The sequence below is a fragment of the Muntiacus reevesi genome, chromosome 6 (genome assembly GCF_963930625.1).
Source record: "Muntiacus reevesi chromosome 6, mMunRee1.1, whole genome shotgun sequence".
Taxonomy (NCBI): domain Eukaryota; kingdom Metazoa; phylum Chordata; class Mammalia; order Artiodactyla; family Cervidae; genus Muntiacus; species Muntiacus reevesi.
This window is the reverse complement of record NC_089254.1, coordinates 72,619,805-72,647,263: the sequence shown is the minus strand read 5'-3', so window position 1 is coordinate 72,647,263 and position 27,459 is coordinate 72,619,805. Positions and strand designations below refer to the sequence as shown.

General features: G+C 45.7%; 1 protein-coding gene across 6 annotated transcripts in view; it reads left to right on the top strand.

The window, feature by feature from the left end:
• CCM2 (CCM2 scaffold protein) overlaps positions 1–27,459 on the top strand; it is a 51,193-nt gene that overhangs the window by 14,338 nt on the left and 9,396 nt on the right. For 3 of the 6 annotated variants that reach the window (XM_065939434.1, XM_065939437.1, XM_065939436.1), the window contains 3 exons: positions 1,596–1,751; positions 7,734–7,907; positions 27,077–27,160. In XM_065939434.1, the coding sequence (XP_065795506.1) occupies positions 1,596–1,751; positions 7,734–7,907; positions 27,077–27,160 (414 nt within the window). The remainder of the gene's footprint in view (positions 1–1,595; positions 1,752–7,733; positions 7,908–27,076; positions 27,161–27,459) is intronic. The other 3 variants (XM_065939435.1, XM_065939438.1, XM_065939439.1) reach the window with 3 other exon arrangements.

Here is a 27,459-nt window from a genome sequence, read left to right as displayed (position 1 = left end):
CCACCTGGTCCTGCTCTGTGGGGACAGCTTTTAGAAAGAAGGAGAAATTGGAGCCCAGACGGTACCTGCAGCGCCCTGTGTCTCTAAAGAGTACAGTACCAGACAGTACCAGATGTTTGCTTAAACAAATCTAGAGCGGTACTGCTTTCCCGGTTTACTGTATTTTCTACATCTGCAGCATGTGTGGTAGTAATTAAGGCATGAAATGACTCTTCTGAACCAGTCTTTTCAGAATCTAGAAATATTAAACTTTGTTGCAGTTTAAATTGAACCATATGAAGTACTCATTTTTATGGGCAGAAAACTACTGAAAATTAGCACTTTAATTTGATCAAATCTAATTTGGCCACCTGATGCGAAGAACTGACTCATTTGAAAAGACTCATGCTGGGAAAGATTGAAGGCTGGAGAAGAAGGGGATGGCAGAGGATGAGATGGTTGGATGGCATCACTGACTCAATGGACATGTGTTTGAGTAAACTCCGGGAGTTGGTGATGGACAGGGAGGCCTGGCGTGCTGCAGTCCATGGGGTCACAGTGAGTTGGACACGACTGAGTGAACTGAACTGAACTGAATCTAATGTTAATAAATCTAGTATTAGTAAAATTGTATTACATTTGTTTTGAGTTGTGATTATATGTGGTCACTCTAATTAACCAGAACGGTTAATTAAATAGCTGCTTCTCTTTGCAGCCATTTTGGACTATATAGTGAGTGTAAGAATCTTCACCATTGACAAACCCAGTTTCCCCTTTTCAGGATCAGATTTGACCCTGAAGAAGTTAAAGTGAGCTTGCTCAGGGACCTATTCTTTAGTTTCAAAGTTGTATCTTAAACACAAGAGTCCTGGAAGCAGGTAGAGGCTTTTGTAGGCTGAGGGTCATGGAGGTGTGCTCTGTCCAGGCCCCGTGGACTGCTGTGCCCCAAAGCAGATGCCAGCAGGCCTTAAGCAGGCAAGTTGGCCGCTCCCACTGCATCAGGGACACTGTGTGGTCAGGAGGGGGAGCCCCAACAGTGCTCTCAGCTTGCTCGCTCATTCTTTCTAACTTTATGGTTTGGTTTTGCAGAATGGTCAAACTTCCAAAATAATGTCCTTTAGCTGATTATACCGTATTGGCTAGAAATATGGGGAGGCCACCCATGGGCTCTGTATGCTAGAGATAGTAGGGAAGGTGTGTTGGTTTTAGAAAGATGTATTTGGTTTTAGTAAGACGATGTGCTGGTTTTAGAAGATACGCTGGTTTAGCAAGAAGATGCAATGATTTACTTAGACGGACTGGTTTAGTAAGATGGACTGGTCAAATTAGAGAAATCCACTGGTTTAGTTAGAAGATGTTCTGGTTTAGTAAGAAGATGTACTGGTTTAGTTAGAAGATGTGGTGGTTCAGTAAGAAGGCGTGCAGCACTGGTTTATATGAAGATGTGTGGGTTTTCTTTGCATCTTTTTGTGCACGCAGCCTGTTTGGATTTTGTCAGCAGTTTCAGGGTGTTGCCTGCCTCTTAAACTTTTTCAAAAAACTAAACAGCTTCAGTGGGGTTTGCAGAAGGAAGCTGTGGTTTCTGGTCTTCCTGTTCATTCACATGTTTTTTTCAGAGGGAGGGCGAACATCTGACCATATTTTTCAACCAGATCAGAAGTGAACAGAGGACAATGCACAGTAACTGTCGGCAGAGGGGGAGGAACCAGAACTCCCCCAGAGAAATTCCTCCTCAGACAGACTTTCCGACAGGGTGTCCCATGGAGAACGAGGTAGGTGCAAATCCAGTGTGGAAAGAGCTATCTAGAATGACTGTTGGGTCCTGTGACCTTCACTTTGGGAGCATGGGGTGGAGGGTTCCTGCTGGCTTCCGGGTTTGAGAACCGGTGGCCGGTGAGCGAGATGAGGAGCTTTTTGTAGGTGGTTGGGTTTGTCCGTCTTTGCCTAAGAAGTAAAAGATTGTGGGTGTCAGGTCTGCTGTGGATTTATAGTCAGTCAGGACCCAAGATCTGAATTCGAAAATGATTTAGGGAAAAGGTCAGGAAAGAGTGCAGTCACAGTCATGGACTCGCGCCTGAGTTTCATTTGTGACACCCAAGGGAGGACGAAGGGGCTGTGTGCCCAGCTGAAGTGGTTTTGGCCGCCCTTGGAGGGTCAGACGCTGGGTGTCAGTGGAGCCAGCCACCACAGTGGAGGGCAGGTTCACGCCCAGCCCTGAGATGGGGAACTTGAGTCTGTAAGGAGGTCCTGGGGTGCTGGCTGTGTCCTGTTCTTTATTGAGGACTCCGAGGCACCTACGAAAAGCTCTTTTTCTGTTGGTAGGCGCTGAAGTACTTAACTTTTTAAATTTGTTGATTTGTATTGGAGTGGTAGAAGGTGGTTGGAGTTAAGATAGGCAATGTTGCGATGCAGTTTTAAACAGTGGTACTTATAGGAGAGGATTTGTGGGGGTGCCTTGCGCACCTAGGCAGGTCTGAACCTGGGTGGAGTAGCCTCTGCCTTGCCCAGCAGGACAGAACTGTGGCTCTGCCCAGCCCACCGTCTGGCCTTGGTGTCTCCCCTGGCCTTGCCCTGCAGCCCTGTGGAGCTGGAGCCCCGCCGAGCCGCTGTCTTCTCTCTCCCTCAGCAGGAGGGGCCCTGGGGTGGGGACAGGGGCCCTTCAAGGTATAGCCCGAGTGCTGGGCACAGGCTCAGTGCCCGTTAGACGTGCTGAATGCCCAGCCGAAGGCCCCGGGCCTTGCTCCTGAAGCCTCTGTTCAGGGGCAGCTCTGTGTTACCCACTAAGGGAGTGAGTAAGGCTGCCTGAGCACTGTGCTGGGGCATGCGAGGGTCTCAGCACGGGTTTCCTTCCTTCACCGCCGCACACTTTCTCCAGAATGTGCTGAGCCACGAGTTGTGCCCGAAGAGCAAGTTGGTAGGTGTTTTCACCTTATCATTCCTTTTGGTCCCCAAGTATAGGCTGCTGTTCCAGAAGTGGTTGTGCTGCTTCCTCAGCACATGGATTTCTTACTGTAAGTTAATAAACAGACGCTCTGACAGAGAACATAGCCTCTGAGGATTTGTTTAGGAGATGCACATACTAGAGCCTCGTCACCTCAAGTGAGATTCTAGGCCAGGCTTTAATCTAACAATACCCAAGGCCAGCCTGACCCTGGGGCCCTCTAGGAAAGTACTAAGTGGACCAGAGTCAGTTGTGTGTGTTTAACTAAAAGCTACATTTGAGATTTCCAAGTTCAAAAGTTGTTTCAAGCATAAGATGGAAAATACTGCAAGAAAAGTTTTTTTAAAAAAAAAACCTAAAAAACCCAAAAAAACCCTGTTTGTTTATTTGGCTGTACCAGATCTTTGTTGCAGTGTGTGGGATCTAGTTCCCTGACAAGGGATCGAACCCAGGCCCCATGCATGGGGAGTGTGGAGTCTTAGCCCCTGGACCCCCAGGGAAGTCTTTGCAAAGAGTATTGTAAGGCTCAGGGATCACTTGGGAGCTAGTTCTGGGAAGCAGCGTGTGTTCAACGTGTGAAGTGTGCATGAAGCCTGCGTCCCCTCCCTGGCTCTGTGCCTTGGACCCTTAGCCAGTTCCTTTCAACACTCAGGGCTTTGTTTCTTCACAAGAGACTTGGACACAGATGCACTCCGGGTGGCATCAGTGCTGGGGCATCATTCACCAAGAGAAGCTGTGCTTCGTGTTGTGCTCATTCCAGGGGCTCTTTCTTCCATCTTTTGGGTCGAAGATTATAAGATCGTTTTGGTGATGATGAACACGAGTGCTCAATAAAAATACCTGTTGAATGAAGAGTAAACAATTGCACAGGCTAAAACCATTTTTTAAAACTATATTGATTTGGAGGCCATTCCAGTGAATTAAAGAATCCAGTCATTTAATGGAGTCCTGATTCTGTGTGTCAAGAGTATTTTTAATTGTTTGTCAGTGTATTCTTTTTTTAAGCAACTTATTGACCAGAGACGTGTTAATATGTCTTTTGTTACCTGAATGTTATTGACCAGAGACATCTCAGCTTTCACTTACATAACAAATCACTGGCCACAGGTGTTAGTTTCTGCAAAAATCTCATGGTCGATAATGTATTAACTGGAACTTTGTTTTACATTTCATGTTTAAAAGCACCGTTACGAAAGAACAGCATGTATATTATCTGTGGTGAAACAGACCACCAACCCAGGTGGGATACATGAGTCAAGTGCTCGGGCCTGATGGGCTGGGAAGACCCAGAGGAATCGGGTGGAGAGGGAGGTGGGATGGGGGACCGGGATGGGGAATACGTGTAACTCTATGGCTGATTCATATCAATGTATGACAAAACCCACTGAAAAATTAAAAAAAAAAAAAAAAAAGCACTGTTAGTTCCAAAACCCTGAGGTGCCGTCTTGTTCACTCTGTTTCTGGAAAAGCTGAGGGGTCCCCACCATGCCTGCCATACCCCAACTCCCAGCCGGGTGTACTTTCTAGCTCCTGCAGTGGGAGCTGGGCATGCATCTCCTGCGTCACATGCCTGCTCTATTTGGGCGGAGCAGCTGCCCCCGTTCTGCACTGAAATGGGGCGAGGCAGCAGAGGAACACTGCAGGTTTGCTAGGGTGTCTTGCTTTACATAATGGTTACAACATTCCACTTTCTAGGAAGGCTCAGCCACCGGTGAAACTTCTTTGGGACATTAAGAAAAAGCACATGGTGCCTTGTGTATGCAAGGCTAAGGATTCAGTTTGGGAAGCTGTGTCCGATTGCCAGTCACTTAGGCCACGTTCACGCTCGACCAGGTGGTCTGGTGTGCAGCACCCTTTGCTAGCCTCTGCTAGCCTGTGAGCAGTGGAGGTCTGGCACCATGCTCCATCACAGGGCATACCTTGTTGCCAGGGTAGTTCCTTTAAATACAGGACATTTTGGCACAGAAGCACACCTTTGAGGCACCTGCCTAGCAGTTCTCATCGTGGGTTTAGTCCCTGTTCCTCTGCTGTGGCCTTGGTGGTGACTGCCTTGAGGGTGGGAATTCTCTCTCATGCCTCCACAGCACCTTCCCGATGCCTGGCTGGCAGAGGCACCAGACCCCTTCCTTAACTAGTTTTATTGCTCCCCTATGGGGTGCTGGGTCCCAAGAGGTAAAGGCAGAGGAAGGCGGAGTGGGGCTCAGCATAGGGAGAGCTGATCCTCGAGCAGTAGGGGGCATCTGCGGTGGGCCGTCCTGGTTTCTTCGGCCGGCAGAGTATCTCCTTAAGGTGGGTTGCAGGTCTTGGGCTCTGGGTCCTTTCCAACACAGACTGTGACTTTATGACCCATCCCTCATTGTTAAAACAGCAGTGTGGGTTGCATGTGGTGTGTGGCCCTGGTGGTGTGGGTGACCTTGGCAAAACCTCTCACCTCCGAATTGGTTTCCTGTTGCTCCCAGATGTAGAGGAGTAGTAAGGTGGAACATCAGACAGATTGAACTGAGCTGTTTTCACTTACTGTCAGATTCAGGATCAACCACGTCTGTGTCCCCGCTGGTTATGACCTGAGGGAGTGACTTCTGTGAGGTTAGCAGGCAGAAATGGTGTAGGGACAGATGTTTACTCTGGCCAGTTTCGGACATAGGTCATCTCTGTAACGTTGTGTTACATGCCTTGGTATTTCCACAGCCCTAGGGCAGTGACTTGTACATCATAGGAGCTGGGAGGCTCTCAGCGCATACACAGTCAGGCAGAACAGGATTGAAGCATCATCTGTGTGGGATGCCAGCCAGAGATGGAATCACAGTTCAGTATGGCCTGGCCTGGCTTGCCACAGTCACGCTGGTGAAATGTGATATTTACATTACTCCATTCCCAGCTTGCCTTTCAATGTAAAGTTTACTATCGGTGCTTGAGTGGGAAATTGTGGGTGACCGTTTCCCACCATTTCCATGTGAGCCCTGCATGGCAACAACCTGATCCAGACCCCGCCTCCCACCCTTGAATTTCACCTGAAGGGCCCCACCTTCTTCTTTTCCACTCTCCTGACTTGTGCTGGGGCTGACAGTGCCTGTGGAAGCGAGGAAAAAGAAACCTGAGAGGACCAGGAGGGCGGTCTGTCTGAGAGCTGGGGTCAGCCATCATGGGCTCCTCCAAGGGGCACCCTCTGCCCACTCTGCAGTTCTGAGACGGTGGAGATGACGCTGTCCATGTGATGATGGTATTGATTATCTTGTCCATGGCTTAAGTGTAAGCAGCTGTAGATGAGAACTATATCCTTAAAATAACAATGTTTTGAACGATTTCACATATAAACAAAAACAAAGTAAATGAATGCCCACATGTACGTTGTCATGATCATTACTAGCCCCGTGGGCCTCATATCAGCATTATTTTACACCCACCCCACCCCACACCCAGCATGAAGCGCTGAGGGGCTGCATTGGGGTGTGGAGCAGCAACTAGGCGGATATCCGGCACAAGGAAGGGGTACTCCAGGATTACTCCTCTGGTGGATCAGAGGAGTAAAAGGCAGATATCCAGAGGTCAAATACTCACGGGTAATGAGCACAGACCAAGGAGCAGAGGAGAAAAGCCAGACTGGCTAGAAGGAGCAAGAACGCTGGGGTTCACTTTGCAGAGGATGTCTTTTATGTGGTGTGGCCTTTGTAGCTGAGTGTCTCAGTGGGTGTGGGGCAGGCCCTGCAGAATCTCCCAGGAGGCCCCCAAGGCCTCACCTGCTTTAGTGGGGGTAGTCACTGCCCCCTCCACCCTCCATCTGTGAGACTGACGGGCTGACGAGGCACCTCACGGAATCATTGGCTCTGTGACATTCTTTTTTTGGGTGGGGTATGGCGGGTGGCTGATTTTCCCATGCAGAGGAGAAACGGAAACGAGAGCTTTTAGTGCATGTTTGGTGACATGTACATTGGTCGGAGGTACCCCTGCTGTGGGTCCTGCCCAGGCAGGCAAGCTGCAGCATCATAGACAGGACAATGAAAGGTGACTTCTCCATCTGGGATGGGTCACCAGCTCTGGGTTTTGCTCCTGTGTTCAGTGACATTTCCCTGCCAGGTCTGCACGCTGGTGTGTTGTCTCTGCTTTCATGTTCCTCTGGGTGATTGGAAGTGGTCACCTCCAAAGAACCCTTCGGAACTGCTGGGAGGGGCTCCAGGCCTTTTTCTGGGTCACAGGCGAGACTGACTTCATTCTACCTGACCTCCCTGGTTCTTGCTCTGCAGGTTTACTTTGATTGCAAGATTGGCCTCCAGGCCGGTCTAGACACTGACTTGGGGGTGAAGTTGCTCACCCAGGTGTTGGTCAGTGCCCTGAGTCCCTGAGGCCTGGGCAGAGATGGGGGACAGTGGAGCACAGGCCACACTTTCACAGGAGAGCGTAGAGCTGGCCTTGTGACTGTTGACTGCATTTTCTGTTGATGCCACAGCCCTGGGCACACCTCCCCACCTTCTCCGAAGACTGCAGTGAAATGACCCAGCAGAGCCGGGATGGGTGGAGCAATGCGACATTTTTTGTCTTGTGGGGGAATCTCCCCTTCCTGCCCTCTTTTCGTCTCCTGAGTTTACTCGCCTTGAGAACTGTCCTTTGAATCTTCTAAGAGTCTGTGAACAGGTGAGGGACAAGCCCCTCTGTACCTGAGGCAGCCCTCGGCCCGGCCCACCCTGGCAGCAATGGCCAGCCCTTGCCTGCTCGGGGACTGTGGCAGTGGCATGGGTCACTTCTGCTTGTTAGCCGTGGGTACACCACCAAGCCTTTGTGAATAATGAACTCCAACCATTGCCGTTTCTGCCTGCAGCCTGGAATTGTGTCGCCGTTTAAACGAGTATTCCTAAAAGGTGAAAAGAGTAGAGATAAGAAAGCCCATGAGAAGGTGACAGAGAGGCGCCCTCTGCACACTGTGGTGCTGTCCCTGCCCGAGCGCGTCGAGCCCGACAGACTGCTGAGCGACTATATCGAGAAGGAGGTGAAGGTAAGTCCACGGCTGCAGGACACACCTTGCCTGTCGCCAGCAAAGGCTCTCAGTGCACCACGCGCTGCGGTCTGGGACCCGTCCCCACGTGCACCTTGGCTGACCCCCACGCGGGGGTGCACCCGTGGCGGTATGTCTGATACCTGGGTGCCCAATCCCCAGATTGCTGTTTTCTGGCCTCATTTCTGGTTTTCTGTCCGGGAGCAAGCCGCCTCCTTGCTCGTAAAGCCTGGCCGTGTGTTTCAGTTCCTTGGTAAAGGCCGAGAGCTGTCCCACGTGTCATTGTCACAGCCTAGGACACAGGCTTCTGAATCCTGTCAGAGACTGTGCCTGCTTGTGGATTAACATGACATGCACTGCTGTATTTTTAGTACTTCCCCTAAACACTGGAGTGAGAAGAAATGAATAAAAAGGTATAAAACTATGCAAGCAGAGAGAATGGGAAAGGGCGCAGCAGTAACAAACAAGTCCTGTAAACTTGCAGAAGGAGCTGATGAAGGTGGGGTAGTGAGCTCACAGAGCTCTCGGAGCTGGACTCTCGTCCCTCAGATGCAGAGTCGTCCAGCTGGTCTCGGGGGGGGTGTGGGGATGTGGGGAGGCACCGAGCATGTTGTGAACGTGCGGAGGGGTCTGCTCTCACCTGGCGTGGTGGGAAGTGGGAGGTCTCCCTGGTGGAGACATAGCACTAGAGGGACTTTAGACATGGGGGCACCTGGCCCAGAGGAGGGTGGGGAGAGACCCAGTGTGAAGACGAGCAGATTGAGTCAAAACCTGTGTCTGGAACGGTGAGAATCGCCAACCCCGTTTCCCTCAAGCTTTCAGAAGGCCTGCAGCCTTCAGAAGGGTGCTTTTATGTGGAAGCCATGCAGCCCACAGAAGTGTTTCCTCAAATGACCCTGCTGTGACCACCCCGCCAGCCTGAAAGAAGCCGACGCTCTGCAGCTCTGCCCGTGCTAATGGCTTCTGTCATGGGCAGCCAAGGAGAAGTACATGTTTGAGGAAAGCATGTAACCTAGGGATAGAGCCCAGCACAAACATAAGAAGTAAACGTGTATGCGGTGGCAACAATGCAGAAACTGGAGGAAAAATAAAAGTATGTGATGTTGTCAGAAAGATAAGAAATACTGTTAACTGTGAGATAATAGGAAAACAGATGGAGATAAGAGCTTTTGGAATTAATATCTTAATTATATATCATAGTTCTTTAGAGGGGTGAGAAGGTAAAGAAAATCATCCAGAAAGGATAATCAAAAGACAAAGTAAACAAAGATGAGAGAGAGAAAAAAAAAATTATAGAATCTATCCAGGAGGTTTAGCAGCTGACTCATGAGAAGAAGCAATGGAGGAGAGTGGGAGGAAGTTGTTAAGACAGCAAAGGGCGTTTTGCAGAATTCACCAACAGACGTGACTCTCAGATTGAAAGGGTCCCTTTTTGGTTGTAATAGCTAGACAAATCAGCACTCTAAAACATGAGCCTGCAGAACCTATTCTGACAAGGTTCCTGGGGGATGTACTGCCTTAGTGCACAAGGATGCACCAGGAGAATGGAAAACACAGGTCCAGAACTGGAGTTTAGGCACAGGGAGGAGCAGAGGGAATTCCCAGGACAGGAATCTGGGCAACAGACCAGAGCAGCTCTGGGAGAACAGAGCGTGGATGGTTTTATATGTTTGGGTAGAGGCTGCTGACGAATTGGGAACACAGACTGTGCATTGGAAACAAAGCAAGTGAAAGGGTAGGCGTATATTACACCATGAAAATTTAAAGTTTGGGGGACTTCCCTGGTGGTCCAGTGGTTAAGAATCCACCTGCCAGTCCAGAGGATATGGATTTGAACCCTAGTCCGGGAGGATTCCATGTGCAGTGGAGCAACTAAGCTGATGTGCTGCAACTGCTGAAGCCTGAACTCCAGCGCCTGTGCTCTGCGGCAAGAGGAACCACCACAGTGAGAAGCCCAGGCACTGCAATGAAGAGTAGCCCCTGCTGACTGCAACTGGAGAAAGCCCTTGCAGCAACAAAGGCCCACTGCAGCCATAAATAAATAAGCAAAATAATTTTTTGGAAAATAAAGTTTGGGGACTTCTGCTTCCAGGAAGATGGAGCCAACATTTTCCCATTAAGTACAACTAAAAATCCTGGACGTTGTATATGTAACAACTATAAGAGGACTGAAAGGTAGAGAGATGGCAGAGCAGACCTCAGGACCCAAGCTGCGACCCAGTGGTGAGTTCCCCAGTTCTGTTTTCCCTCATGTATCTCAAACTTGGAGCTGAAGAAGCTGGCAAAGAACCAACAAAATTCACTCCCTCTGGCCAAAAGACCAAGAAAGGGATGGCTTAGCAGGATAGAAAATGTTTAACAGTACCTGCTCAGTTCCAACCAAAGGTGACTAAAAAAACCTATGGCCCCACCACTGCTTCTGCTTGGAAAGGCCAGGTGGGGACCAGAACCCACCCCAGAGGAGGCTGAGTAAGGAGCAGAGACTTTTATCCTTGATGAATGCCTAGTGGAACTGAAGTGTCTGTGGAGACGCAGGGAGCCTGGAATTCTGCCCTCAGACGGCAGCAGTGACACACACCGCCCCTCCTGTCAGCGGGGGCCACTTGGGGAGCTGGAGTGGAACTGTGTCCAGCAGGGAAGACGAGCCCTCCACTCAGGTGGTGGCAGGGGCCCCTGGGGCGTCAGCCCTGCCACCTGTGCTCCTTCCTGCTGTGGAACTAGAGTGGATTTTCTGACATTTGTGTCATCAGAGTCCTGGAGGGAGAAGAGATGGCTGGCTGGGGTGGGGTGGGGAGAGCTGGAAAATGATTAAAATAGTCATGGTTGAAATTTCTCTGATTTGGTAAAGAGACAGACAGAGATTCAAGAAGTTGAGTGAACCAACAGTAAACCCAAAGCAGTGCACACTAAGACGTGCCATAGTGAAATTTCTGAAAAGTGAAGACAGAGTCCTGCAAGCAGTGAGAAGGAACACTTTACCCATGGGGAAGACAGTGACAGCAGACTTCTCACCAGGGCCAGGAGGGGGTGACTGCCGTCCTCCAAATGCTCGGAGACAAAGGCTGCTGAGAGGGCCCTAACGACTACTCTCACCCTCAGAGAGCAGCCAGGAGATGGGCTGGTTTCTTGAAGGGCACAGACTACCACAGGTCACTAGTAAATAGATCACTTGAAGAGCCCTATAACTATTAAAGTAGTTTAATATCTAATTTGAAAACACCTGTAAAAAACTTCGCCAGGCTCAGGTGGTTTCTGGAAAATCGTGTCAAGCGTTTAAAGAGTTAACAGGCTGCACACTCTTCCAGGAAAACAAGAACAGAGGGAACACTTTTTAGCTTGTTTTCAAAGGTTAAATAAATTGCAGATATGAATACAGTTACTTAGGTATAAATCTAATGAAACATGTTAGAGTTCATATGCTGGAAGTTACACAACACTGATGAAAGAATCAAAGATCTGAATAGATGGAGAGATAGACCATGTTCATGGTTTGGGAGATTCAGCCTAGTTAGCATGTCAGTTTTCCCCAAACTGATATATAGGTTTGATACAATTCCTATCAAAATTCCAACAAGATATTTTACAGATATGGACAAGAGTATTCTAAAATTTATATGGAAAGGTTTTGAAAAAGAAGAGAAAAATGAGAGCAGTCAGTTCACCTGATTTCAGGATGTACTTTAGAGCTTCAGCAATGAAGTCTGTGTGGTAGCATCAAAGGGATCAGCACAATAATCAGTGGAACAGTATCATGAACCCGGAAACAGACCCTCACAAATACACCCAACTGATTGTTGACAGAGGTGCAAAGGCAAGTCAGTGGAGGAAGGGCTGTCTTCTTAGCAAATGGTGCTGGAGCCAATGGACCCCCATGGGCAGAAAAATGAACTACACTCTAAACCTCACATCTTACACAAAAATTAACTCAAAGTGAATAGTGGAATTAAAGGTAAAATGTAAAGCTATAACACTTTTAGGGGAAAACACACGAGGAAATCTTCAGGACCCAGAGTAGGGAGAGTCCTTAGACTTGACACCAAAAAGGGAACCATTGTTAAACTGGACTTCATAAAATTTAAAAACTTGTGTTCTGCCAAAGAATCCATCAGGAGTGAAAAGACGAGCTAAACACTGGGAGAAGATATTTGCAAGCCGTTTATCAGCTTAAGGTCTTTTATCTATAATATGTAAAGAACTCTCAAAGCCTATTAATAGAAAAGCAAATAATCTGATTAGAACACGGGCAAAAGTCATGAAGAGATGTTTTGTACAAAAGAAGGTATTCAGATGGCAATAAGCACATGAAGATGTTCAGCATCACTAGCCATTAGGGAAGTGCAAATTAAAATACAACGAGACATCATTTCATACCTACCAGAATCACTAAAGTGAGAATACCAAGTGCTGGTGAGAGTGGAGAGGATCACTTTTGCATGGCTGGTGGGCTTGTAAAATGGTGCAGCCATACTGGAAAACAGTTGGGCAGGTTCTTAAAGACTAAACCTGCAACTGCCATGTGATCTGGCAGTTGCATTTTGAGTATTTCTCGCAGAGAAATGAAAATTTAAGTCGACACAAAAACGTGTACATGGATATTAAAAGCCACTTTATTCATAATAGCCAGAAACTGGAAATACCCAGATGTCCTTCAATAAGTAGATAGTTAAACAAGTGATGGATAGCCATACTGTGGGACCCTACTCAGCTGTAAAAAGGTGAGAATTACTGATTCCTTCAACAGATTCCAGGAATCTGCAGAGAATTAAGCTCAGTGAAAAAAAAACCAATCCCCAAAGTTATATACTGTATGATTTCCTTTTATAGCATTCTTGATATGACAGTTATTGAAATGGAGAACAGAGAGGACTTGGTAGGGTTTAAGAAGGAGACCAGGTGGGTGGGAAGTGGGTATGCCTGCAAAAGAGAAATGGGAGGGACCTGGTGATGGAATGTTCTATAAGTTGACCGTGTAGTCAGTATCCCGGTTGTGGTCCTGTGTGATCACAGGATGTTTACCTTAGGGGGTAACAGGGTGTGGTGTACAGTGGATCTCTGTGTATTCTTTCTTAGAACTGCATGTGATTTATAATTATCTTAAAGGTTTAAAAAAATGAAAGGTTATGCATAAAGTTGAGATTTCAGTATGTCTTGGCACAGTCATGAAGTAGAATTATACATAATGATATAAGCGCCAGGTAATGCTTAGGTAGTAGATAATCTAAATTGTGAGAGGAAAGGAAGACGTGGGAGTGGTGGTAGACAAGAGGTGACTCTTTCTTTGCCATAACTGGAAATTACCAGCTTCTGTCTTAAATTGACGAATCAGAGAGTAGCAACGTAAAACCTTTATTTAGAAAGTTAGTCCTAGATCCAGAAGACCCAGAGTTGCTGCCCCTAGGGAGTAGTGTATAGAGTTGCCTGGATTGGGGCCAGATTGTTCTTTGTTAATAAACACTTTGGGGGACTGTGTAACCTTTTTTTAAACTTTATAAATGTATTACTTTGATAAAGTAAAAACCTTGACAGCAACACAACCTGCTAGTGGTGAGGAAACTTTTACTCCCACATACTGGAGTGTGGTTCCTTATGGGAAATATTTTGTATTTAGAATGAACATTACTAACATGAAAGGGAGAGGCACATAGTAGTAGCTTTCTCTGCGTTGAATGCCTACTGTGTACAGCCACACTGTTTGCCATTTTAACTCTTTTTCTGCTTGAATCCCTACCCTGCCTTTTTAAAGCAGAAGCATCCTTCCTCTAGTTGCCATCCCAAGCTGACATTTGTCCTGGAGGAACACAGTGCAGTGCAGGCTTGGGCCTTGTGAACTCACACTCTGGCTTTGAATTCTTGGGCCAGCAGCGGGTACTCACATGTGTGATACCAAACCCAAACCCAGGATGCTTCCTGCACCCCACCCCGGGATGCTTCTTGATGAAGCATCTGGAAGCATCATTAAACATCGTGATTTCTTAATATGTCTTACTTATTGTATTTTTAAAAGTTAAATATATAAGTTGTGGACGTGATGCAAAATTTAGATGGTGAGGAGATTCCTGGTGAAAAGAGGTTCCCTAGTTCCCACCCCCCCCCCCCCACCTCACCAGAAGGAATTCCTGGCATCAATTTCTTGTGTGCCCCTTCAAGGGGGATTTGTCCGTACACAAGATCACATGTGTGTGTCCCCAAATGATTACCTAGTGGGTACTTTGCACCTTGTTGTTTACAGGCAACAATGTATTGTGACATACCTTGGAAGGTTGGGACACATAAAGCTGCCTTGTCCATTTTGCTGGCTGTGTAGTATTCCATTATTTAGCTGAACCATATTTTTGTGTAACCAGTGATCTGTTCATACATATTTGTCTCTGTTACACACATTTTACTAACTCTCTAGGATAAATTCCAGAAATAGAATTTCTGGGTGTAAAGCTTTCTCTCTATTTTGACAGACATTTCGAGGTTGCCCTTCATGTAAGATTTAAGCTGGTAGACACTGTTGTCAGTCTGGGAGAATGCCTGTTATCCACACTCTTAAGGAGCCACACAGTGTACATGAAGGCTTTTCGATCTTTGCCAATCTGGTGGTCTTAGTTTGTTTCATCACAGTTCATACTTACAAGTGAAGCTGTATATCTTTTCCCAAGTCAGATCTCGTAAGTGTCTTTCTACAGCTGTTTTCCTGTTGAGTGGTTTGTGGTTTTCCATACATTTTCCCCAGCACTCAGTGTGGTTGGTAAGTTCCCCCTTTGTCGTGAAGTCAGTTGTAAGTTTTCCCTGTTTATCTCTTGTTGTTGTTCAGGGATGTCTGGGTTCTCTAAGAAGCAGAGCCCGAAACTGGAGATTGTGTTGGATGATTCAGGCCATGTTCTCAGGAGAAGGGCAGGGAAGGAAGCAGAATGGGACAGAGGAAAAAGATATGTATCTGCCCACTTATGGGCATGTACAGGGCACCTGAAGGCTACACAGGCACCTCGCTGTCCCCAGTATGCAGCAGCTTCCCTACCTCCTCATCATGACCCAGGCCAACCCTGCAGAACAGTGCCGCCTTTCTCTGCTTGCTTGTCTGTGGTATCAGGAGGAGACTGCAGTTTTAAGTGTAGATCCCTTTTGTTTCCCTTCACAGGAGCATTTTATCAGTAGGGCCAGGCTCTCAGAACCTACAGAGCCAAAAGTTTTAGGGCTGTGGGCACACGTTCCTCAAGTGTGTCTCTTGGGTTGATGGTGACCAGAGCCACTCCCACTGCCCTACTTTGGGCCCCCAGACCCATGCGATCTGTACACCAGGGACCAAGCGTGGTCGAATGACTGTTGCATCCACATGTGCCCTGCATCTCTGAAGAGATGGCATCCTTTCAGATGTCCTTTCTGGATGTGCCCCCAACCCTGAAGAGGACCTTGCTGGCCACCTGGGCCTGAGTTTCAACAGTGTCTCAGACCCTCTGTCCCACACACCTTGAACAGATTTTCCTCGAAGTAAGTGGTGGAATGGGGTGGTGGGCTGGGACGTCCCTGCAGTATCAGTGTTACCAACTCACTCTCTGGGGGCTTGGCCTCTCTTGCAGGCACTTTCTGAGACGAGTCTGGCTCGGAGATTGCCCCTCTGCATTGGAGCAGTGCACTCAGTGGTGGTGTCCTTCTTTGTATACATCACGCGGGACCCCACTTGGCTCCCAGCAGCTCTCTTGACACTGGGAACCCCTCTACTCTAGTTGTGTCTCTGTAGGGCCTGCATCCCAGCCCTGCCCTCCCATCCCCTGCCTTGCCATTTGACCATTTACAGTAGTCACTGCCCACTGCGGTGAGCACGCCTCCTGGTGAATAAGTGCTGCCCCCCTGGCTTCTGCTTTCCCAGGGTCGTGTTGTCCCCCTCGCTCCAGGAAAAGTGAAGTGAAAGTCGTGTCTGACTCTTTTAAGACCCCATGGACTCTACAGTCCATGGAATTCTCCAGGCCAGAGTACTGGAGTGGGTAGCCTTTCCCTTCTCTAGAGGATCTTCCCAACCTAGAGACTGAACCCAGGTCTCCCGCATTGCAGGTAGATTCTTTACCATCTGAGCCACAAGGGAAGTCCAAAGCCTGGTTCTAAAGCACCTCCTCTTTTCACCTCAGAGAGCAGCCACCACAGAGCTGCCTGGTGGTGCCAGCACCTCTGCCAGCCCGTTTGTTCCAGCTTGTCCTCGAGAATGGGGTGTCTTCTTAGACCTCCCAAGGAGCAGGGGCGGTCTTGGGGTTCTGTGTCTCACACCGTAGATCCCGTCCAACAGGCCTACCTCTCTGCATCTTTTGACACCTTTATCCACAGTTCTGGCATCTCCACTGGGTTTAATACAGGCTTCGAGTTTGCTGAGCTAAGCTGTACTAGCAACGAGTGAGAGCCGTGTCCGGGCCCCTGACCGGGGTTAAGGTCTATGGGCAGAGCTCCATAGATGGTGCTTGTCTACATGGAGTGGTAGGGTTCCATCCCCCTCCACCTGGTACCTGCTGCTCCATCAGTGTTCAAACTTCTCCATTTAGTAGGACCAGCAGGTCCCAGTCCTGCTATGCTGAAATTTGACTTCAGGAACTGGTCTTTTGCTGGGAAGGAAGAGGGCAGACTCCAAGGAGAAGTATTGTCAAGAAAGTTGCCCATCCTGGTGAGGCCTGTGTGTAGTTTGCAAGCAAGGCAGGTGTGTGTGTGTGTGTGTGTAGGTCTCAAGGGCATCTCCCTAGGTGTCCCCCCATCCAAGTCTCAGAGGCCCTCCCTCCCATCAGCACCCATGCTCTGCCATAGGAAACTTGTAGGTCAAGGCCAAAGAGGTGGATGTTATGAGGAGGCTGAGTTAGGATTGAGGTACAAATGGACTTTTCTTGTATCTCATTAGCAATTGTTTTTGGAAGTGCTTTCGGCTGTTTAGAGCTGAAGCGGTGAGCTCACCAGTATGCTCCTGAGTCAGCTGCAGTCTCTAGAAGGGCAGCAGAAAGAGTGGTGGGGATAGCTGGTGCCCACGACAGTCCACTTTTGATACCAGGGCTGATTGAGCTAATGTGAGTGCTCGTCAGATGTTCCCTTGGTCTCTATTGTCCCATCACATTCATCCCTCTGTAGCAGAGTCCTTGACATTCTAGGGTGAGTTCATTGGCACAGCATCTGACACCATGTTACCTCACAGCAGGTGTGGACTGGTCCCTGACGTTGGTGTAGGAGGCACTGCGTGTTGGTCAGCACTGGCCAGGGAACTGCCCAGGGCAGTGTCAGATCTGTCCAGAAGGCCCACACTGTCCCATCTCGAGTTCTAGCCGAGATGAGAGCTGCTCGTTTCCTTTTTGGTAACATTTGTTTTACTAATACATATTGTACAGAGAAAAAATCTCAAATGAGTGAGGCCTCACCTCTGTGAAGATAGTAGAATCTTTTTTGGTGATTTGTGAGCCTGAATTTCAAGCATTGTGGCACTTTGAGAAAGATGAGACAGTGGTGGTGACATTGTGTCCCCCAGGCCATGTAAAGGCAGGGGTAGTTCTTGTGCAGCCCTGCAGACATAACACCAGGGCATTTTTATATGACCCCAACTTAGTCAGTTTTTTTTTATTAAAGTATTCGAATTTAAACAAAACTAACAATTTTGGATGATGCAAATCTAGAAGTGGTAACTAATATATAGTATAATATGGATTATATTTCAAAAAGCTTTTAGCAGATAGTTATTGAGTAAAGCTAGGAAAAGATTTTTTCATTGTGGCAAAATATGCATCACATAAAATTAACCATGTTTAAGTGTATATTTCATTGGTAGTAAGTACATTCATATAGTTGTGCAGTCATCATCACCATCTATTTCCAGATCTTTCTAATCTTCTCAGACTGAAACCCTTCCCATTAAACAGTAGCTTCCTATTCCCTCAGCTCCTGGCAACCACCATTCTGTCTCTCTAAATTTGACTCTTCTAGGGATCTCATGTAAGTGGAATCATATAGTATTTGTCTTTTGTGATTGGGTTTAACTACACTTCATATAATGTACTCAAGTTTCATCCATGTTGTAGTATGTGTCAGAATTTTTTTTTTTTTGGAGACTAAATGCTATTGCATTGTATATATATTCTCTTCAGCTATCAGTGGGCATTGGTTTGTTTCCACCTTTTGACTATTCTGAATAATGCTACTGTGAACATGGGTATACAAATGTTTGTTCAGGTCTCTGCTTTCAATTTTTTTTCTTTTTCTAATTGTGTTAAAATATAGCATAAAACATACCATCATAAACATTTTGAAGTGTGCGGTTCAGTGGGATTAGATGCGTGCACATGATTGTGCAGCCATCACCACCGCCTATCACCGTAACTCTTTTTATCTTGTAAATCGGAAACTAAACCCATTAAATAAAAACTTCTCATTCTTTCTTCCCCACAGCCCCTGGCAACCATCTGTCTTTCTGTGTCTGTGAATTTGACTACTCTAGAAACCTCGTATTAGTGGAATCATACGCATTAGTATTTCTGTGACTGACTTATTTCACTTAGCATAATATTGTCAGTTTTTACCCGTGTTGTAATGTATTACAGAATTTCCTCCCTTTTTAAGGCTGGACAATATTCTAGTGTATGGATGCACCTCATTTTGCTTATCCATTCATCCGTCAGTGGACACTTCGGTTGCTCCCATGTTGTAGTTATTGTGAATAATGCTGCTATGAACATGGGGGTACAGAAGACTCTTTGAGACCGTGCTTTCAGTTCTTTTGGGGTGTGTGTGTGTGTGTGTGTGTGTGTGTGTGTTTTAATACTTATTTATTTGGTTGTGCTGGGTCTTATTTGGGGCACACGGGATCTTTGATTTATGTTGTGGCCTGCGAACTCTTAGTTGTGGCATGTGGGATCTAGTTCTCCAATCAGGGATTGAACCCGGGCCCCCTGCGTTGGAAGCTTGAAGTCTTTGCCACTGGACCACCAGGGAGGTCCTTTGTTTCTTTGTTTTTGTTTTTCACTAGCCATCCTAATGAGTGTGAGGTACTATCTCATTGTTGCTTTGATTGTATGTATTTAGTGACTAGTGATCTTGAGCATCTTTTCATGTGCTCACTGGACATTTGTGTATCTTCTTTGTAGCTTCTCTGGTGGCTCAGTGGTGAAAGAATCTGTCTACCAGTGGAGGAGACATGGGTTCGGTCCCTGGGTCAGGAAGATCCCCTGAAGTAGGAAATGACAACCCACTCCAGTATTCTTGCCTGGAAAACTCCATGGACAGAGGAGCCTGGTGGTCTATAGTCCATGAGGTTGCAGAGTCAGACATAACTGAGTGATTGAGCATGCCCCACACACATGTCTTCGTTGGAGAAAAGTCAGTTCAGGTCCTTTGCCCATTTGGCATCAGGTGTCCCTTGTTGACTTTTAGGAGTTCTCTTGTCAGATAGATGATTTGCAGATATTTTCTTCCATTCTGTTGGTTGCTGTTTTACTCTGGATAGTGTCTCTCAATGTACAAAATTTCAAAGTCTCATTGAACTCCACAGCCTCTGTTTTTCCCTTTGTTGCCTGTGCCGTTGGTGTCATAACCAAGAAGGCATTGCCAAATCTAATATCACAAAGCTTTTGTCCTATGTTTTCTTCTAAGAGTTTAATGTGTGCTTGGAATTCTTTTACATGTATATCCAAAAGTGGACTTACTGGATCAAAGATTAATTCTATGTTTTATTAAGTTATAACCGTACTGTTTTATTTATCGACTGAACCATTTTACATTCCCACCAGCAGTGTGCTAGGGTTCCAGTTTCTCCATGTCCTCATCATCGTATTTTTTTCTGTTTTGAGAGTAGCCCTTCACATGGGTGTGAAGTAATACCTCACTGTGGTTTTGATTTGCATTTTCCTAATTACTAGCGATACTGAGAATCCTTTCATGTGTTGGCCATCTGTATATCTCCTTTGGAGAAATGCCTATTTAAGTCTGTTGCCTATTTTTAAATCAGGTTGTTAGTTTTTTGTTGTGGAGTTACAGTTCTTTGTATATTCTGGGTGTTAACTTCTTGCCAGATATCTGATTGCAATTATTTTCTCCCATTGGGTAGATTGCCTTTGCACTCTGTTGATTGTGTCCTTTGATGTACAGAGTTTTAAATTTTGATGAAGTCTGGTTTATCACATTTTTTTTCTTACTGCCTATGCTTCCCCCCACCCCATTAAAAGTTTTTTTAAATTGTGGTAAAATACACATAATGTAAAATTTACCATCTTAACCATTTTTAAGTGTAGAGTTGAATGGTTTTAACATTCACGTTTCTGTGCACCCTTTACCACTGTTCATGTTCGGAATTGTTTTCACCTTGCCACACTGACACTCTGAACCTGTTAAACAGTAACCCCATTTCTCTGTCCCCGCAGCATCTGGCAACCACCGTTCTGCTTTCTGTCTCTGTGAATTGGACCACTGTAGATACCTCATATAAGAGAAATCATGTAGTGTGTGCCTTTTTGTGCCTGGGTTTATCAGCGTTGTTGGAAGGACTGATGTTGAAGCTAAAACTCCAATACTTCGGCCACCTGATGCGAAGAGCTGACTCGTTTGAAAAGACCCTGATGCTGGGAAAGATTGAGGGCAGGAGGAGAAGCGGGCAGCAGAGGATGAGATGGTTGGATGGCATCACCAAATTGATGGACATGAGTTTGGGTATACTCCGGGAGTTGGTGATGGATAGGGAGGCCTGGCATGCTGTGGTTCATGGGGTCACAGAGTCAAGACACGACTGAGCAACTGAACTGAACTTATCCGTGTTGTAGCATGTGTCAGAATTTCCTTTTTAACAATGAGTAATACCATTGTTTATAACACATTTGGTTTATCCATTCTGTCACGAATTGAGGTGTTTCCATGTTTTGTAACTGCCTGTGCTTTTAGTATCATGGCCAATAAGTCATTGCCACACCCGATGCCGTGAAGCTGTGCTTCTCTTTGTGTTTTCTTCTAAGAGTCTTAGAGTTTTAGGTGTTTGATCCATTTGAGTTAATTTTTGTATATTGTATATAGGTGTTAGGTGAGGGCCCAACTTTATTCTTTTGTTTGTGGAATGTTGTTTTCTCAGTACTATTTGTTAAAAAGATTGTCCTTTTCCCATTGAATGGTCTTGGTACCTGTGTCAGAGATCAACTGATACTGTGTGTGAAGGTTTATTTCTGACTCTCTGTTCTATTTCATTGCTCTGTATATCTGTCTTTATGCCAGTTCCACACTATTGGTTATTGTGGCTTTGTAGTAAGATTTGAAATCAGGAAGTGTGAGGCTAGATATGCAAGGGTCTGCATGGAAAGACCTCTGCTAACTGTACATCTGTAGAAACGTTCTGGAGTGTTCATTTGTTACAAGCTAAGTATGAGCCAGTAACTAGATGTGCTGCTTATTTATTTCTAAACTGCTCTGTCAGAGGGCTGGATTCTCAGCCCTGTAGAGTTGGGAAATAAATACACAGTTTGAAATGAAGTGAGGTGAAAGTTGCTCAGTCGTGTCTGACTCTTTGCGACCCCATGGACTGTACAGTCCATGGAATTCTCCAGGTCAGAATACTGGAATGGGTAGCCTTTCCCTTCTCCAGGGGATCTTCCCAACCCAGGGATCAAACCCAGGTATCCTGCATTGCGGGTGTATTCTTTACCAGTTGAGTCACAAAGGAATCCCAAGAATACTGGAGTGGGTAGCCTATCCCTTCTCTAGCGGATCTTCCCGACCCAGGAATCGAACTGGGGTGTCCGGCATTGCAGACTGATTCTTTACCAACTGAGCTATCATGGAAGCCCCAATACACAGTTTAGTTTTATTTTCTGTCCCTCACCCCCACCTTAGAAAGGATAAACTCTAAAACTTTTCAGAATAAGTATGCATTTTCTTATGGAGTCCCCCAGCACTCACTGAACAGCTTTTGGAAGCAGCTTTTCTGAGGTTTAGTAGAACTGGCTGTGCTTAGACTCAGCTTGTACCTGCCAGTTCCTCTCCTCTCTGTGCAGTTTTCTCTGCGTGGGCAGGTGGTTGCCAGGCACAGCAGGTGGTGAACCGACTCAAGCCTCTGTGTTTCCCTTCCTTGCATTTGATGATCCCCAGAGTGACCTACCTGCTTGGTTCCCCAGCCAGAGAGGCCTCTGCAAGCAAAGTTTGATTTCTTTCCTCCCAGTCAGTACCTTTTATTTCCCTCTCTTGTCCTATTCCATTAGCTAGGACTTCCAATACTGTATTGAAAAGCAGTGGCGAAAGGGGACATCCTTTCCTTATTCTGATCTTAGGCCATCTTAGAACATCTTGCCATCAAGTATTGATATTAACTGTAAGGATTTTGTATATGCTCCTTATCAGGTTGAGGAAATTCCCCTCTGTTTCTAGTTTGCTCAGTTTTTGTTATGAATGATTATTAGATGTCAATCAGATGCTTTTTCTTCATTTATTTGATATTATGATTTTTCTTCAGCCTGTTAATGTGATAGGTCACATTAAATGATTTTGAATGTAGAGTCAACTTTGCATATCTGGGATAAATACCACTTGTTTTTGGTGTATAACTCTTTTTAAACATTGTTTGGATTGGATTTGCCAATATTTTGTTGAGGAATTTTTTTCTCTCTTTATGAGAAATATTGATCTTTCCTTTCTTACAGTATCTTTGGTTTTGATACTAAGGTAATGCTGCCTCATAGAATGGGCTAGGAAGTATTTTCTCTGTTTTCATTTTCTGGAAGAGTATAGCGACTTGGTATAATTTCTTCCTTAAATATTAAGTCAAATTCACAAGGGAACCTGTCTGGGCCTGATACTTTCTGTTTTAGAAGTTATTATTGATTCAGTTTCTTTAATAGCTCATACTTATTCACATTATCCATTTCTTCTTGTGTGAATTTTGGTAGATTGTGTCTTTGGAGGAATTCCACTGGGATCTGAGAATATACTTTATATGGTTTCTATTCTCTTAAATTTATTTAGGTGTGCTTTATGGCCCAGAATATGTTCCATCTCGGTGAATGTTTATGTAAACTTGAAAAGAATGTGTATTCTTTTGAATGATGTTGGATGAAGTAGTCTGTTAATGTTAGTTATATCCAGTTGATTGAGAAGGTTGAGTTCACCTTCGTCCTTAATCATTTTCTGCCTGCTGGATCTGTCTATTTGTAAGAGGAGATGGGCGTTGAAGTCTTTGATTGTGTTAGTTGATTCATCTGTTTCTCCCTGTAGTTCTCAGTTTTTGCCTCATGTGAATTTTAAGCTCTGTTATTAGGTGCATATACATTAAGGATTGTTATGTCTTAGTGACATGACTTCATTTTTATTTTATGTATATATTTAACACCTCTCTTTAAAGTGGGTTTGTGTAGGCAAAAGATAGTTGTGTTTTGAATTTTTTTCCAGTCTGACAGTTTTTGTTTTTTAATTGGTATATTCAGACAGTTCACACTTAAAGTGATTGTTGATATCAGTGCATTAATATTTACCATATTTGTAATTGTTTCCTGTTTGTTGTTCTTGTTCTTTGTTTGGTCTTCCACCCCCTTTTTTTTTTCCGGTTGCACTAGGTCTTCGTTGCTTTGTGCAGGCTTTCTCTGGTTGCAGTGAGCAGGGGCTCCTCTTCACTGCACTGCTCATGCTTCTCATTGCAGTAGTTTCTCTTGTTGTAGAGCGCAGGCTCTAGGGTGTGCAGGCTTCAGTAGTTGCAGTGCACAGGCTTTAGTAGTTGCGGCTGATGGGCCTTAGAGCGCAGGCTCAGTAGTTGTGGCACATGGACTGAGTTGCTTTGCGGCATGTGGAATCTTCCCAGACCAGGGATTGAACCTGTGTCCCCTGCACTGGCAGGCAAATTTCTATCCACTGCACAACCAGGGAAGTCCCCTTTATATGATTTTATTTGAGCATTTTGTATGATTCCATTGTTTCTCCTTTCTTAGCATATCAGTTTTACTTCTTTATGAATATTTTTAGTGGTTGCCCAAGGGTTTGCAAAATACATTTATATCTAATTTAAATCCATTTTCAAATAACATTACCTTGCTTCATAGGTGGTGCAGGTACCTTATAACCAAATATTTCCAGTTCCTCCCTCTGTCCCATATAATGTATTATCATTCATTTCACTTTACCCTAAGCTATAATCACTGAATACATCTTGCAATCTTTGTTTTGAACAAACTGTTATTTCTTAGGTCAATTACAATTGGAAAAGGAGAAGGTATTATTTTACCTTCGTATATTTCTTCTCTTAGGTTTTTTCCTTGAAATAGGTAAGTTGCTGACCAAATCGTTTCCCTTCTCTCCGAATAAGTTCTCATTTCCTGCCAAGTAACCATGAAATCCCCCAGCTTTTGTTTGTCTGAGAAAATCTTGATTTCCCCTTCACTTTTGAAGTTTCACCAGATACAGAAGTGTAGGTTGGTGGGTTTTTCTTTCAGTGCTTTAGTATCTCACTCTTCTGTTGCTTGCATGTTTTCTGAGGACAAGTTTGATACAGTTGTTGCTATATTATTATTCCTGCTTCTTCCTAGGTAAGGTGCTCTTTGCTGGTTTCTTGTGGCTTCAGGGGTTTCTCTGTCTTTGATTTTTTTTTTGCAGTTTGAATATGATATGCCTAGATGCAGTTTTTTGGTTTTGTTTTTCGTTTTACTGTTTATCCTGCTTGATGTCCTCTGACCTTACTGGGTCTGTGGTTTTGGTGTTGAGGAAATTCTCACCCATTATTACTTGAGGTATTTCTTGTGTTTCTTTTTTTTTGGCTGTGCCATGCAACTTGTGGGATCTTAGTTCCTCAATCATGGATCAAACCTGGGCCTCCAACAGTAGAAGTGCAGAGTCCTAACCACTAAACCACCAGGGAAGTCCCTTCCTGTGTTTTTTTCCTCTTCTTTTTCTGGCAGTCCCATTGCACATTTATTATACCTTTTGTAATTTTCTGTTTTTGAATATTCTGTTCCTTTTTTGTTTGTTTTTTCCTTCTCCCCCCTGCCCCCGCAATTTCCTTTTCAGTTTTGAGAGTTTTGACATATCTCTGAGCTCACTGATTTTTCCCTTGTCTGTGTCCATCTGCTGATGAACCCATCCAAAGCATTCTTCATTTCTGTTGTAATGTTTTTGGTTTTTAACATTTCTCCTTGATTTTTTTAGAATTTCCATCTCTTTGTTTACATTGCCCATCAGCTCTTGGATGATGTTCACTTAATTATAACCCTTAGCATATTAATCGTGAAAGTATTAGTCACTCAGTTGTGTCTGACTCTTTGCAACCTCATGGTCTGTAGCCTGCCAAGCTCTTCTGTCCGTGGAATTCTCCAGGAAAGAATATTGTAGTGGGTTGCCATTTCCTTCTCCAGGGAATCTTCCCGATCCAGGGATCGAACCTGAGTCTCCCGCGTTACAGGCAGATTTGTTACTGTCTGAGCCACAAGGCTAAGTAATTAAGTGTTAGTCACTCAGTTGTGTCCGACTCTTTGCGACCCCATGGACTGTAGCCCGCCACGCTTCTCTGTCCATAGAATTCTCCAGGCAAGAATACTGGAGTTATTAATCATAGATGTTTTAAATTCTTGGTCTGATCACTCCAAAACCTCTGCTGTATCTGAGTCTGATTCTGATGCTTGTCCTGTCTGTTCAGTGTGTTTTTTGCCTTAGCATGCCTTGTAATTTTTTGTTGAAAGCTGGGTGTGGTGATTCAGGTGAGAGGAGCTGAGGTAAAGAGGTCTTCCGTGTGAGGCTATGTATTTATGTGGCCAGGAATTAGGCTGTGTTTACTGTTGGCTGCAGCTGTGTGCCATTAAAAGGGTCTGATACATGTTATCTCCTGTTGTACAGGCGCCCGTGGATGCAGTGGGGTTGCTGGGGAGGGGAGCGCACTAGCCCTCTGATGAGTAGGTCTCTGTCGTCCAGTGAGCTTGTGCCCCTGGACTGTGACCATCACACACACGTCTTATTTAGGAGGGATAGAACTGCTGGGGGGCTGGAGTTGGTATTTACCTTTCCCCAAGTGGGTCAGGCCCTGGTCAAATAGTTTTCCTTGAGAAAAGGCCCTTGTTGAAGAGAGCAAAGTACCAGTCACAGTTGGAAGTGCTTTCTTTTCCCCGCCCCACCAGAAGCTGAAGACAACTTCTGAGAATCCTGGCTAGGGGGGCCTCCTGGAGGTAGAGCTCAAGTAAGCCTGGGACCCGTATGACTGGCCCCAGAGTTGTGTCTTAAGCTCATCCATGCCCACGTCCAGCCCTTGGTCAGCCCCCTTCCGATACGCCTGCCCACCTGCAGCTAGCTTCTCTCTGTGGGCTGTGATTCTCTGTCCCCTGTTGCTCTCTCCAGTTTTGGGGGAAGCAGTTTGTGGCCTTATTCTCTGATGGATCTGAGAAGACATGTTCATTTGTTCAGCTCTTTTCTTGTGAGAACAGTAGTGACGACTTTACATGTAGAACCAGATACACAAAGTTCATTGTCATCCTGTTAACAGAAACCTTAAAAATTAGAGTTAGAGGAGCAGAAGTGTCGAGTGTAAGATATCTAGTCTTGGAGAGGAATCAGTTAACCCATTAAAGCACATTTAACACCTGTGGTAATTGGTGGTGATGTGAGCACAACTCACACTGTGTCCGCGCCACACTCAAGACCCTAGTCATTGAGGTTTGTTAGCCAAATGGTTCATGGCCTCCTGTCACTTCTTTCTCTGTGCTCATCGCTCAGCTGCCTGGCCCTTGATGATTTAATACGTTTCCTTTTTAGCAGATTGTTCAGAGCTATTGTTTGCAGTTTCCAACTGTGATCCGGAAACACAAGCCATCCTTGTCTTATCCTTTTATTTTTTATCTTTTGGCTGCACCATGTGGCTTGTAGGTTTGAACCAGGGCCCCTGCAGTGGAAACCCAGAGTCCTAACCACTGGACTGCCAGGGAGTTCTCTTATCTGCCTTTTTAGTATACAAATTCCACCACTAGTTTTGAGGTGTCCTTTGCAGGACTTTGATGACAACATTGATGCAGTGTGGTGGGAAGTGTGGGAGTATTCTCCTCAGCCAGTAGAGATTTTACTAAAAATTTGGAGCACACTGCCTAGAGGAGGCCCCCACTGCGAGCTGGGACTGTGGCCAGCCAGCCTGTGGTGGGAATATACAAGGCTTTCGCGATGTTCTGTGGCCTTTGATGGTGTTGGCTCACCTTCCCTTGCTCATGGCACTTCCTCTCTCCACTTTCTTTCAGTATTTAGGTCAGTTAACGTCCATACCAGGATACCTGAATCCTTCCAGTAGGACCGAAATCCTGCATTTCATAGACAATGCAAAGGTAACCCCATCTGCCTGACTCAGCCTGCTCTATCCCCATCCCTGACCTCTGACCCTCAGCCTGCTCCACCTCCTAACTCTGACCTCTGACCCTTGTTTTCTGATACCAACTCTTGGCCCTCTGACCCTGGGCCTTTATGGCCATGAGGGGTGACCCAATCCCATCATGTTAAGCGTGCACTTGGCCCCTGGCCTTACTTTTCCTCAGTCTGAACATTAACTTTTATTCTCCAGGCTTGCTCCTTGTGGTTTTGGATTGTTTTCAAAATTCACGTTTTCAAGATATCCAGACCACACCCC